The 12674-nt window shown below is 44.1% G+C and overlaps 1 protein-coding gene across 3 annotated transcripts in view; it reads left to right on the plus strand.

Annotated features, from left to right (window-relative positions):
* The first annotated feature begins 755 nt into the window (after window positions 1-755).
* The window catches only part of MCF2L2 (MCF.2 cell line derived transforming sequence-like 2), a 117211-nt gene continuing 105292 nt past the window's right edge, over window positions 756-12674 (plus strand). For 2 of the 3 annotated variants that reach the window (XM_082766799.1, XM_082766801.1), the window contains exons 1-3: window positions 756-891; window positions 1083-1166; window positions 8390-8504. In XM_082766799.1, the coding sequence (XP_082622925.1) occupies window positions 1091-1166; window positions 8390-8504 (191 nt within the window). In that variant the 5' untranslated portion in view covers window positions 756-891; window positions 1083-1090. Of the gene's footprint in view, window positions 892-1061; window positions 1167-8389; window positions 8505-12674 lie in introns of all 3 variants that reach the window. The other variant, XM_082766800.1, reaches the window with a different exon arrangement.

A 12674-nucleotide genomic window follows, 5' to 3' on the forward strand; every position in this document is an offset into this window, starting at 1 on the left:
TCTTTCTGGACGGTGTATTTTAAACCAGGTGCCCCAAAGTATGTCAGTGCATGCCTTCACATCAGTGAAGATCTTGATGCTTAAACACAGCAGCAATTTGCCTTTAGTCTGCTCTCTGATCGATCTGCGTCCTCCTTCCTTCCTTCCACCTGTCGCCTGGGTGTTTCAGACAGCTTAGTATGGAGGCAGCTCTACAAAGCCAGGGCTGGCTGTTATCTGTAGCAGAAAAGTGGCTGAAGGCCCAATTGTAACAGGTACTATTGCAACATAAACCTGGATCCTGCCAGTTAAGATAGCAGATATTCCCGAGTAAAAAATGTTGCTTGTCTAGACTGTGCTGAAGAGCAGGGAGAAGAGTTACTTGTTCCAGTAAGTACCTGTTACTGAGAGACATCAAAGTAGCTCAGTGCAGATTATACTTGCTGGACACTGTATAGATCACACAGAAACTACACATGTGCAAATATTGTCATTATTTCTCTCCAGCTGCTTGTCAAGATATTTTTAACTTGTTAGTGCTTACTTAAAAAGAACAGGCTTTGTTTTCATGTGAAGAAAGCTTCACAGCCCCTTATTTCCTCCTTTTACTGTATACTCGCTTGTAGCGGAAAAAGCATCAGCAAAGGAAAGTGTTCTGGGTTGGTTGGTTACACAAAGTCCTTAAGAAGGGACCGGGGAGTTCGGAGTGGGATGTGGCTCTCTATCTGAAATAGACTTTACCATTTGAAAGACTGAAAAGCTGCTTTACATGGTGGCCCATATTCAGTAGCTTAATATGGAACATGAATTAGTAAGGGGCAGTCTGTCAGCTTGAGCAAATCTGTGACGAACTCCGGCAAGTCTATTGGAGCTGGTTTATGAAATGCTCTGAAATCAAACGGCAATAGAACAGTAAGTAGGCTGAAGGTGAGACTGTAAGAATTGTAAACTTATCCATGACAGTCATGCCATATCTGCACCAACAGTCAAGCCAGACTATTTTCATTTGAGTGTCATCTTCATTTTGCTGGGTTCTTGGAGGATGTAAAACTTACCATTAAGGTTTTATTAACTCATTGAAGATATCTGCTTTCCTTACACAGATGAAATCATGCAGCAGGAGATACGACCGCTGGTTGCAGTGGATATAATAGAACAGCTTCACAGGCAGTTTGCTATCTTGTCAGGTAAGAATTTTCTAGTAATTACGCTCTGGGATTCTCTTGGAAATGTGCTGGAATGTGTCATGCTGACTGTCACTCTTCAGCTCTGCACAGCAGTTGCAAAAGCATTCTTATATCGCCAGTGAAAAGGGCCGTTATAATCAGACCCTCACAGTGCATGGAACTGATAAGTGCCAGCTTGCTGTGCTTGTTTTTCTTAAGGCGAGTTAATTTTCTGTGTTCTCCACAATGGTAAGAAATTAAATAAAGCTTTCAGTACATATATTTCCACAATGTCCAAGCTTGTTGTTTGTGGGAAAAGTTCTGGTTTATCAGGGAGTTATTCATGACCTCCCCCTCTTCCTCATCTGCCTTTGTTTTAGAAATGATTCATTTCTATAGTGTAAGGTTCTAATCTTTTAAAGATTTGATTATACCATATTCTTTTGTTTGCCTGAACTTTGCAATTGCACAAAGTGACGCAGTTCCTGCCCAAAAGAAATAGTTGATACTGAAATATTTGCCAAATTATTTAACATATTTTGGCTCCTGCAGAAGAGAAATCCTTGTCTTGGTCCTAAAGTGGCTTCTGCTGTAGACTTTGTGGCCTCTGGCAACATCTTTTTTCTCTTTCTGTCTGTTCTGCAAATAAGGAAACTAAGAATTTTCTTTCCTTCTTCCCTGTAGAGACACAGTGAGGTATCATTAATTTGCACAAAACACTTAGATGGTCACAGTAAGGTATTCTTGGACAGCCTGTCCCTCTCCTACTTGATGGAGAGGACCACTGGATGCGCAGTGTAGAGAGTACACAGACCTGGCTCTGCAAATGATCAGCTCAGCAGACCCAATCCTTGCTGCATCTTTGTCTTTTAAAGTATGCATTCCACCATTGTGTTCAGTGCAGGGTAACAAAGAAATGCTAATATAGCATCTTCTCTAAGACAATTTTTGTGGAGTAATGTTGCAGTGTTCCTTTTTGGCTTGTCAGGAAAAGCTGTGAACCCCTTCCCCTTTGTGTTAGATGCTTAACTGCAAAAATGACTGAGTGGGAGATGACAATCCCCTAATCTGGGGCCTGTTGTCAAATTTGAAATTTGTTCTCACTTAAGGCATAGCATGAGTGAAGCAGTTCTCTAATCCCTTTTGTTAGTGCTAACTGACTTTTAAAATATTCTAAATACAAGGAAGGAAACGGGGAAGACTAATCACTGTTCAACTCCTTTTGAGTACTCAATGACTTTTTTGCTTCAGTCTTCACTGGCAAGAGCAATTTTTTGGCCCTCAGCACAAGAAGGACACGGATGTATTACAACAAGTCCAGAGGAGGTCCATGAAGATGGTCAGAGGGCTGGAGCGCTTCTCTGCAAACAGGCTGAGAGAGCTGGGGCTGTTCAGCTTGGTGAAGAGAAGGCTTTGGGGAGACCTTATAGTAACCTTTCAGTACCTATAGGGTACCTACACGAAAGCTGGAGACGGACTCTGCCAGAGAGTGTGGTGATGAGAGAATGGTTTTAAAGTAAAAAAGGGTAGATTTAGATCAGCTAATCATCTGAGGTCAGAGACAATGCAATCATGATATTTCTGTGCAGTAAAGCAGAAAAGAGTGGAACAATTGAAATCAAAGGCTCTTTGTTTTCTCTGGACATGACTCACTAGAAACACTTTCCTATACTATTGCTGTGCTAAAACTTCTCAGAAGAGGATCTGACTGTCTTGTAGTCTCAGGACCACCTGATGGGAATTACGTAGCCAGCTAATAAATTTAGTGTTTGACACGGTCTAGTTATAATGAATTAGACACTGGCAGCCTCCTGCATGTCCTGGTTCTCTAGCTACCCAACTCTCCAAGGCTGTACTGTTCATGCCAAGAATAGGGAAATGCTTCCAAGGCTTCCTTGAACTGCTGTGGTCATGGAAAAGGCTGAAGTGCAATGTGATGAGCTCCTTAATCACGCAATTTACTTTCGTCATCTCCTTTCTGTGCGCTGATGTCACCTTGCTTAGCTTGTGAGATCTAGTGGGAATGCTGGCTCTTGTGGTTAAATTCTAGTTTTGAAACCACCGCTGCCTCTTTCCTTTCCCTGACGACTGAGCTCCTAATTATGGGATTACAGCTGTGACAACACAGGAGTGCTTTGCACACATACGCAGCTATGTTTGTGTTCCCTGTAGCTCTTAAGAGAACTAGATTACAAGGACAGGTAGTACTGAGAAGCTGCCTATTCTAACATGAACCAATTTTTACTGAAGAATGAAGAGACACTGGTAAAATACTGTTCCTGTCCCACTGATAGACTAATAACCCACTGTACCAACCTGCTTTTGCAACTGCTCACGCCTTCTCTCTTTTTATCTGCACCTTCACAACCTGTTCTTCTCTCAAATTACTCTGTCAAAGAACCCAATCTGCCAGATGCAGCAATAAAAGATCCTGTTACTAAATCATGAATTTATTAGATGAACTGTCACGAAGTGTGTTAGCAGAGATTCATTTTCCTTTTGTTCTGCTCTTCCTAAGCCAACGCACTTCAGTGCATTGGAGACTATATCTGAAAATGGTAACTGACTGTGAAGCCAGTTTATTTAATTTCTGAAGCCTGGAGGGCATTTGGCCATCTGCTTCCTGCTTGAACTGAGCCTTTTGGAAAACCTGGCCTGACCCTGCTGAAAGGACAATTTGGAGATTGTGGAAAAACCTAAGCCCAGGAAGTGTGATTCAACTTGAATGAGAAATTCAGCATTCATAGCCCTTAATCAACATGGAGAAACAAAATAAAAGCTATTCCAGAGCATGGAAAAAGCCAAACCTAACCAAGGCAGGGAAACTTCAGCCAAGGTATGACCGAACCCTTCATCTGTCTGACCCACAAGATGAACTGTGCTCAGCTCTGCTGTGACTGAGGGAGCTCTCTGCATGTGGGCAGACACCAGCAGTTTGCCTGCACGTCAGCAAAATTTGAAAGAAAACTTTCCAATACTATCTGATGAGTTGGTGTCTGGGGCAGGCGGCAAGGTGTGCGCTGTAAAATTGCAGACAAACTTCTGGAACTTCTGCTGGTAGCCTGGTTTTGTTTTCCCAAAGGATTCAGCGTATTTGCTGATATCTGATATTATTAGGTATTATTTTACATGTCTAGCTGCTCGTGTTACAAGAAGAGCTGCTTGATGTGGAATGGGACTTGAATGCAGCACCTCAGCGTCTAAACCGTGGCTCTGGTGCTTGGGCAGGAAGCATAGGTGGATTAGAAATGGGGAGTCATTGACTTCCTAGGATCCCAACTGTGTCCAGGAATTTGGCTTGCAGTTGTAAATGCTTGCTGCTTTTACATCAGTCCTACCAGCACGCAGCTCCAGCTGCGTGAGCTCTCAGAATGCAGCCCTCACACCTCATTTGTCAATCACACCTTTCACACTGCAAAGCAAAATTAAACTTTCTCTGCTGTGATATCCTATTATCTGTCATGCATATTCCCCTGAATAAGTGTTCCCCTGAAACGCTTCACCTATTTTATGGCCATAGCTGAATTCCAGCCCTGTTTTTAACAGCTAGCTGGGCTGTACTGGCAGCTGAAAGATCTGTCACTGTGTCCTGTGATAAATTAATTTGTCTTAAGAACATGAAAAATATCTGATAGCACCTTGTAGTTGTTCCTGTGTTGTGCCCCTGAGCCCTGGGGAACTGGCACACATGAGAGTGAGCCAAGGTCCTATTGCCATGCCCTGCACTCCCCAAAACTGTTTGTGCCATCTCTCCTGCTTTTCTTTCCCTTCCACATTGACTGTGTACTTCTGTCCTGTCACCTGGGCTCTTCCTGTCCCTTTGCCCTTAGGCCACAAGAGAAGAGGAAAAGCTGAGCGAGATGCTGGGGTGGAAAATAAGGAAAGTGCTCTGGAAGAGGAGAGAAGGGATGCTGGTTTTTTGAGTGGCAAACCTGGCAGGAGGTCAAGCAGGCTGTAATCGTTTCCACTTCATCCTTGCCTTTTTCCAGGCAGCTCTGCCTCTTGCTTTTCCAACTCCTGCTGATGTTGTCTGCCTCAAGTGCTCTAAGTTGTTGGGTTTCACCCACTTCTGTGTGACCCTGAATGGGAACGAGTTAACTGCTTACTGACAACCTACCTCTGATCGCATGTCAAGGCTTACCATCAGCATGCCCTTCCCCAAGCAACAGTGGGCTGGGAATAGGGACCAGCACGGACCTTTAATACAATGAATTTGGGCTGGATGTGAGGCAGGATCCTGGCTGTCTGCAGAGGGTGAAAGCAGAAAGGAGCTGGACCTCTGGTAGGAAACTGCTGGAGCTGATGGGTGGCATCGCGTTGTGTTTGGAGGCTGGGCGGGGAGCTTAGCTCTGCGTCAGGAGATGGCAGATGAAATCTGGGTGAGTTTCCTGTGCAGACAAAGCTCAAGCTAGCTGTGACAGCAGCCTGGGTGTCACTGGGTGAGCAGCAGTGACCCGTGGGCAGCTGCCAGAGGATGGCCTGGCTGCCCCGAGGCAGGGTCAGAAGTGAGCCTGGCCTGAATGCAGCTGGAGGATAGCCCCAAGCCTCCCGTTCCTGCCAGCTGAGCCTCCAACTCCGATGGCTGCTGCTTGCAAGAGCCACTGCTACCAGCTGCTCTTTCCCTGGCCTGGAGCCAGCGTTTGGGGCTGCCAGAAGGTGTTGGAGGTGGCTGAGAGCTCGAAGAGTGCTGCAGGGTGGCATCTAATGGAGCCTGGAGGAGCTGCAAGCTGGCGAGGCAGAGGTCTGTGCATCGCATGAAGACAGCTGCCAGGCCTGGCTATGCTCATGAGCTCTCTCTTTCAGCGTATCTTTCTTTCTCCTCTAGACTGCACTGAACTCAAGTCCTTATACCTCGCTCCTCCCCATGCAGCCCTTTAGCTCAGCTTGTGCCTCTCGTTGCTTTGGCTTTCCATCAAGCAACTTTGCTCCTGGCAGTCCTTGCCCCCTTATCTTTCTGCACAGACACCACTGAATAGAGCGGACGTGCCCTGGCTAGCCCTAATGTAACTCTCCTCAGCTTTGTTCCCTGCTCACGTCTCACTTTGCTCAGCGCTCCTTTGCAGTCTCCCTCCTCTTGCCTTTACTTTCTACTTATAATGTCTTTTTCTTTTTTTTTTTTTTTAACCTTGTTCTGAAAGTTTTTTTTTTTCTCTTTTGTTTTCTTTTGTTCTTCACTGGAGCTGTTGGAGCACATTCTGTCCTTGTCTGCCTTACTTATAATGAATTATAAAATGTTCTGGTCAGCAAACAGTCCTTTTTTCCCCACTAGTGATGCCCAGGAGCATGGGCTTCAGGCACAATCCCAGCAGGGTCAGTGACTATTCAGAGAGTCTTTGGGGTGAAATTCCTTGCACTTCGACCTAATGTCTGTGGAACTGATTGAAGGCCGTCCCTGTTGGTTTTTAGTTTGTGCCCTCTGCCCTGCCAAGGCATTGAGGAGCCAGTCAAGTAATTTAAGGATCAGAAGACATCTTGTGACAACTCCCTGGAAGGTAAGGGCGATGGCCTGGGGAAAGACATGGGGCTGCAGCCTGTCAGTTCTGCAGAAATTTGCATACTGCTGCAAATTTTGGTTTAGTGTCAGGGAAAAAAAATGGCATTAACATGTAGATGCATGGAACTGCTCTTGTAAAGAGGAGAGAGCTTTCTAGACACCCTGGGTATATAAGTAGCTTCCACTCTATACCTTAACATCAGCTCTTGTTACCTTGCTAAATAGATGGATACGTGGATAACAGATATGGGTTGTTTTCCCTTGTAACCCAATTACTGCTTCAGGTTCAGATGTGGACATGAACAACGCATTCTAACATTTTCATTATTACTTGCCACCCAACAGTTTGGGCCTTCCTTTTTCTCACTGTCATAATATTTAACAATTTTGCTTCACAAATCTACACCAAACTTCACCCTGATTTTGCAGGAACAGTGAGTTTCTTATCTTTATTTGAAATACAAGATTTCTGTATTCAAGAGCCCTTTGAGCATTCTTCTGTAGCAGTGAGTTCTACCTCCATCTCAGGCAACGAGGAGGAGCCCAAGAGCTGTTAATCCAGCCTTTTAATCAAATGCTCAGTCTGAAGCTGCTCCTGTGTGTTCTGCTAGGTTTCTTGCCAGGGGTGAAGGGAAGAAGGCAGCTTTCTGTCTGCCTGCATCCATTCCTTGGACGGCTTCTTACAGGGGATTCTGTGACAAAAATACACACCCACGTACTTACAGTGCCTCATCCAGCCTGCCTTATCTAATTCAGCAAAAAGGGGACAGAGAAGAGGAACGCAAGTATGAATGTGGATGTAACAGAAAGAGAAGATAAAAGGGAAACAAAGGACATAAGAAGTGCCATGTGAAACTTGTAGATCAGACAAATCTTGACTATGACTGCAGGTAAACTATCGGGTGCTTCAAGGAGAACATCTAGGGAAATCTATCTTGCCCTCCAGAGGCAAATATTGCTGCTTCAATCCAGATTAGTCCAGGTAGCTACATTTCCCACATATAAAGAGCATCTTCACGTTTCTGAAATACATGAATGGGAAAGCACGGTGCCCAGGAATCATGTATTAAATACCTGGTAGTGCCTGCAACGCTGCAGGAAGAGACAGAGCAGCCAAGCATCGTTTGTGTTCCTGGCTGTTGCTGCTCACGTCCAGAAGATGTCACTAAGTATCTGTAACAAACCATCCTGACTGGGTGCTGGCCTGGTCTCTCGTTCCTGGTCTCTAGGCTACAGCAAATGGTCTGGGTCAGGGGGAAGTCTGACTAGATTGGCCTGACAGCATATTGCACATCAGTGCTGCTGGCAGGTAGTGCAGCTGGAGTGCCCCGAGGTCAGTTTGCCAGACACCATTCGCCTTCATCCCAGGCCAACGTGGAGGCTGTGTTCTGTTCAGAATTCAAAATCAGTTCGGTGCATTGGGGTAATGAAGCTACAGTGAGTTAGAGTATCAAATGGGAAGATCATAGAATCATAGAATGGTTTGGGTTGGAAAGGACCTTAAAGATCATCTAGTGCCAACCCCTCTGCCATAGGCAAGAACTTCCACCTGATAAGGTTGCCCAAAGCCCCATCCACCCTGGCGTTGAACACTTTTGGATGATCGCAGAGCTCCTTTATGCCATGTATACAGGTTATGTGTGCTTTTCAGTGATGGATATACCAGTGTTTCCCATTCAACTGAATATCGACCACTCTGTCCCAAGATATAAAACCACCCTCTAATCTGTTTACAACCTTTCTTTCACAGGAGGAAGAGGGAAGGATGGAGCACCCATTATTACCTTCCCAGAATTTGCAGGATTCAGTGACATACCCGATGACGATTTTCTGAACGTGGTCACATATCTAACCAGCATTCCCAGGTGAGCCTAAGTATAAATGTCTGTTTATTTCCATCAGATCCTTCCTTCTTCAGTGGCTCACTGCTTTTAGCGGTGCTACCTGGATGTACCAGTGATTCTGTATCCATCCAGCTGGTGTGAAACTTTCCTATGTGCAGAGGGCCCGAGGTACCACTTGCATTATTTGCATGGGAAAGAAGAAGAAAGCTTCACACAGGACAGGTTTTCAGGGCTTTAAGTGGATGGGAGAGGTGTGTAGATCTGGAGAGTGACAGTGAAGGGAGCAGATCAAAAGGGAGCTAAGACGGGCTATTTGTGATAACTCTCAGGGGCACTGGATATAACAAGTGGAGAGTTGTATCTGTTTCTAACACTTCCCAAGAAGCATACCAAGCTCTGACTGGACAGACTAGCTTTATTTGAACAGTTATTAATACCTAATCTTAGTGGAAATTTATTTTGTCAATTTTGTCTTTGTGAGAATCCCTTTCCCTCTGCCCCAAGGGGAAAATGAAAAAATTGTCATATAAATGTACCATTTATTTCATGATGCCCCACAAACCAGATCTTTCCAGGGCTGGAACTGCATAGGCTATATAGGCAGATGAGGGAAGTCATAAGTGCAGACAGCATGCTCTAAGCTCACCAGAGGTCAGACAGACCAGACTCAAGAAAGCTGGTAAACCTTCTTAGGAATGAGGATCCGTGACCTTGTAATTGGCTTGTTTGGGGATGTGTCACACAAGCTGAGGGCAGTGTGTGGGTTGTGTCCTCAGAAACAAGACAAACTAAGAAGATCCATGCAGTCTGGGGCTGGAACAGGCATTTGCCACAGTGCTGTTGATGTCAGCAGCTCAGTGAGAATACATAGCAGCCTTCCTGTTATGAGTTGCACATTATAGATTATCAAATGTGATTTGCATGTTATCAGGAAAGCTGTTATCAGGAAGGTTGTAACTTTGTAAACCATATATCATCTTGTGCTTTTTGCTTCTAACGTCATTTAAAGTCAGTAGAAAGACTCCTCTTTGTCTTCTGTGATAGCTGAACTGTGTCCCCTGGTCTCTGCCCATAGGTAAACATTTGGTGAATTGCACTTCCATACTTTGATTTTTCTGTCTTCTCCTTGAGGTCTAAGCAGCAGCCTGAGGTATTTATTGATACCAAATAAAACCATAGTATCTAAGCATTGTCTGTTGCTGCATTGTAAAAAGAGGGGGGAACGGGGTTCTTGGTGTCTGAAAAGAAAATTAGCAACAAAGTAAAAGGCTGATGCAGTTGGTTAGGCTGTGGGAAGTGTAGGATCCTGGGCTGTGTACGCTATAGACTAGCCTTACCTCTGAGAAATGTTACAGTACAGTTATTTTTGTACTGTTTTTAAGACACTGTTTTAAGGAATGAAAAATAAGGGAGAGATTGCTCTCGTGGAACAGCTACTAGCAAATCACTGAAGCAGGGTGGGAAAGAGAGGTGAGTGCCTTGTTGACAGGGTTCTGGCAAGCACGTTGTGCTTTCTGGTGCTTTGTTTACTGGGAGATTGCTCTACAGCTAGGATGTTTCCCTTGCTGTTTGCCTGCAGCTGTGTAAGTGGAGTGAAACAAACTCACTTCCACTGCTCTGAGGAAATAGGCTAAGGCATGGCTGCTGAATTACTTTTTGTTTATCCAAAAAGAGCTTAATATTTTTTCAGTCCCCTGATCCTGTCTCTGGACCGTGGCTGTTTGTGCTAGTTAGAAGCACAGCAGGGATTTATTATTTCCTGTGGTCTCATGTATAAAGGTGCTTAGAGGATAACGAGGGGAAAACGTGCCTCCTTCAAGTTTAGGTAAGAAGTTTTCCAGCTCCACCTACATGTATTCCCCATATAGAGTTGCCAAAGCAAGCTGAGAGAAACCACACACTGTGAGTTTAACGGCTTCATTGTTTCCCTCTGCTCTGTAGGGCCTTTGTTCTGCAAGGAGAAACTCTTCTGTATTTCTTCACTAGCTTCAGGACTGGGAGGATGACCTGCTTCAGGGTTAATAAAACAGCAATAATAGTTGAGAAAAACACAAAGCTAATTTGGCGATTCTTTGTATTTGGTATGCTGGTGGGTGATTCAAGGTAATGTTGGAGAGCTAGCACATTACATTGCCAACATGATGGGCAGAAAGATTTTATGATTCTTCAGCCTCCTCCTGAGGAACACCAGAGCAATGAGTGACGAATTAAATCTCAGAGTTTAGGAAGTCATGACAGCTCTGATATGCCAGTTTTACAGAAAATGAGGTACGTGTAAGTAGTATCTTCCGCTACAGACAAGTTTGCCAAAGCTCGTGTTGAGGAAATTGATTGTTCAGCTTGATTTAAACAACCTGTTCAAGGCCAGTGACAGGCTGGAATTTGAACCTACATTTACTGCATACCAGCACGTTGGTTTGACTCTGTTTCAATCATAGATCTCGCCATCAAGATATGAGTAATCCAAGGATTTTTCTAGACTTTGCTGCAGTGCTTTTAGAGAGATTGACTCTGCACTTCTTGAATTGCTATGAAACTTGCCAACCTTTGTGTAGAAGCTGAGGGACAAAGGTATTAATTTAGAAGGAGAAGAACCTGAGTGACAAGCTTTGGTTGTCATTTATGACATAATTATATGAAGTAAAATCTTTGTTTGCATAAGTAGTGCATCTGTTTGGGTGCAGCAGATCTTTGTTAATCTGCAGTTGGTTGATCCTTGCAAAGAAAGTGTATCCTTCCTACATCTCAGCAAGCAGTAAAGGGACTGCGTTTGTTATTTTTTTCAGTACTGCTGTACAGTGTGTACTATGATAGCTTTCCAGTTATTTGCTGCTAGTAGTTCACATTTTATTTTATTCTCTAGGAGAATGTCTAAGTATCAAAGAGACTAAGAGAAGAGAATAATCTCCAACTCTTGTGGAGTTACAAGGGATATTGCTGTGAATCTGGTAACATGAAGTATCATTTGAAAAGCAGTTCACCCAGTTTAGCATAGAAAATACTTCTTTGCTCATAGCTCAGTGAACCAGACAAATCAGTATCATTTTTTCAGACAAATTTAGGGAGAATATCTGTCGTTTGTAGTGTTTGTTTCTGTGTATCCTGCAGAATAAAGTTTGTGCTCGTTGTGCAGAGGTCTGTGATTGCAGATGACATCATTCAGCAAGTTAGTAACTTTCTAAGTCCCTCTGGAACAACTGGTCTTCTGTGCCCATATGACAAAACGCTGAAAAGACAGAGGTAGATAACAAGTGGTGTTATTTAGATGCACAAGCATTATCTCATCTTTGAAGTTACCAAGCAAATGTGCTTTATCAGCTGTGGTGTAATGCAGTATTGTGGGGTGAGCTCTAAGCAATCCCTGCACTTCTGTGTTTTAAAACATAAACTACTTTCCAAGGCAGAAGTTCAGCCCAGTAAGACTTCCATAATCTGCTTAATTTTCCATCTGCTTCAACATGTGGTCATGAGTGTCCCACAAAAGGGACCTACATACATAGACATGCCCAAATGTTAGTTAGCATTGTATTTGCAGATGCATTCCTCTGTGTGTGCATGCTTACAATAGATATCTGCAGAAAGCCCTTTTTTGCTCACTGTATTCCATAGCCAGAATTCCCTTCTCTTTCAGCTGACATGGATGAGCTACTTTGGTGAACAGGTGCCCTTCTCTTCTTCCTAAAAGGTCAACAAATTCAGAGTCTCCTGGCCTCCTCAAATCAGTGTTCAAGGGCTAACCTGAATTCAGACCTGAGGATGGAGCTCTGACTGCCACATTTCACTGAGGGAGAGGGAATTTGCCTGCTAGCCATGTCTAGGCAAGAATTAGATTTGGAGGCAAGCTTGATGTTTATCTGCTGTGCACAAGATTCTTCAAATCCCTCTGTTCAGAGAACTGGAGAAATCCCTATGCACATCCGTAACAAGGGTAGAGATATTACAGTACTGATAAAACACTGATTGTGTGCTTGTTTTTAAATGAACTCCCTTTCTCTGGACACACACATGCGAGTGAGGCTTCTCAGCTGAACGTCTGCTTGCACTGATGCAGTCATTTTGGCCTGGCCTCTTCCCATGGCTGTTTGCCTGCGCACGTCCTGTAGTGCCAAATGACATTCAGACCTCAGAATGGCCTTTCCTTTTGGTATGCTGACTGAAACAAGATCACTTGCTGACACTCTCTTTGTTTCC

Source organism: Aythya marila (assembly GCF_965140915.1).
Source record: "Aythya marila genome assembly, chromosome: 9".
In the NCBI taxonomy this organism is placed as follows: Eukaryota; Metazoa; Chordata; class Aves; order Anseriformes; family Anatidae; genus Aythya; species Aythya marila.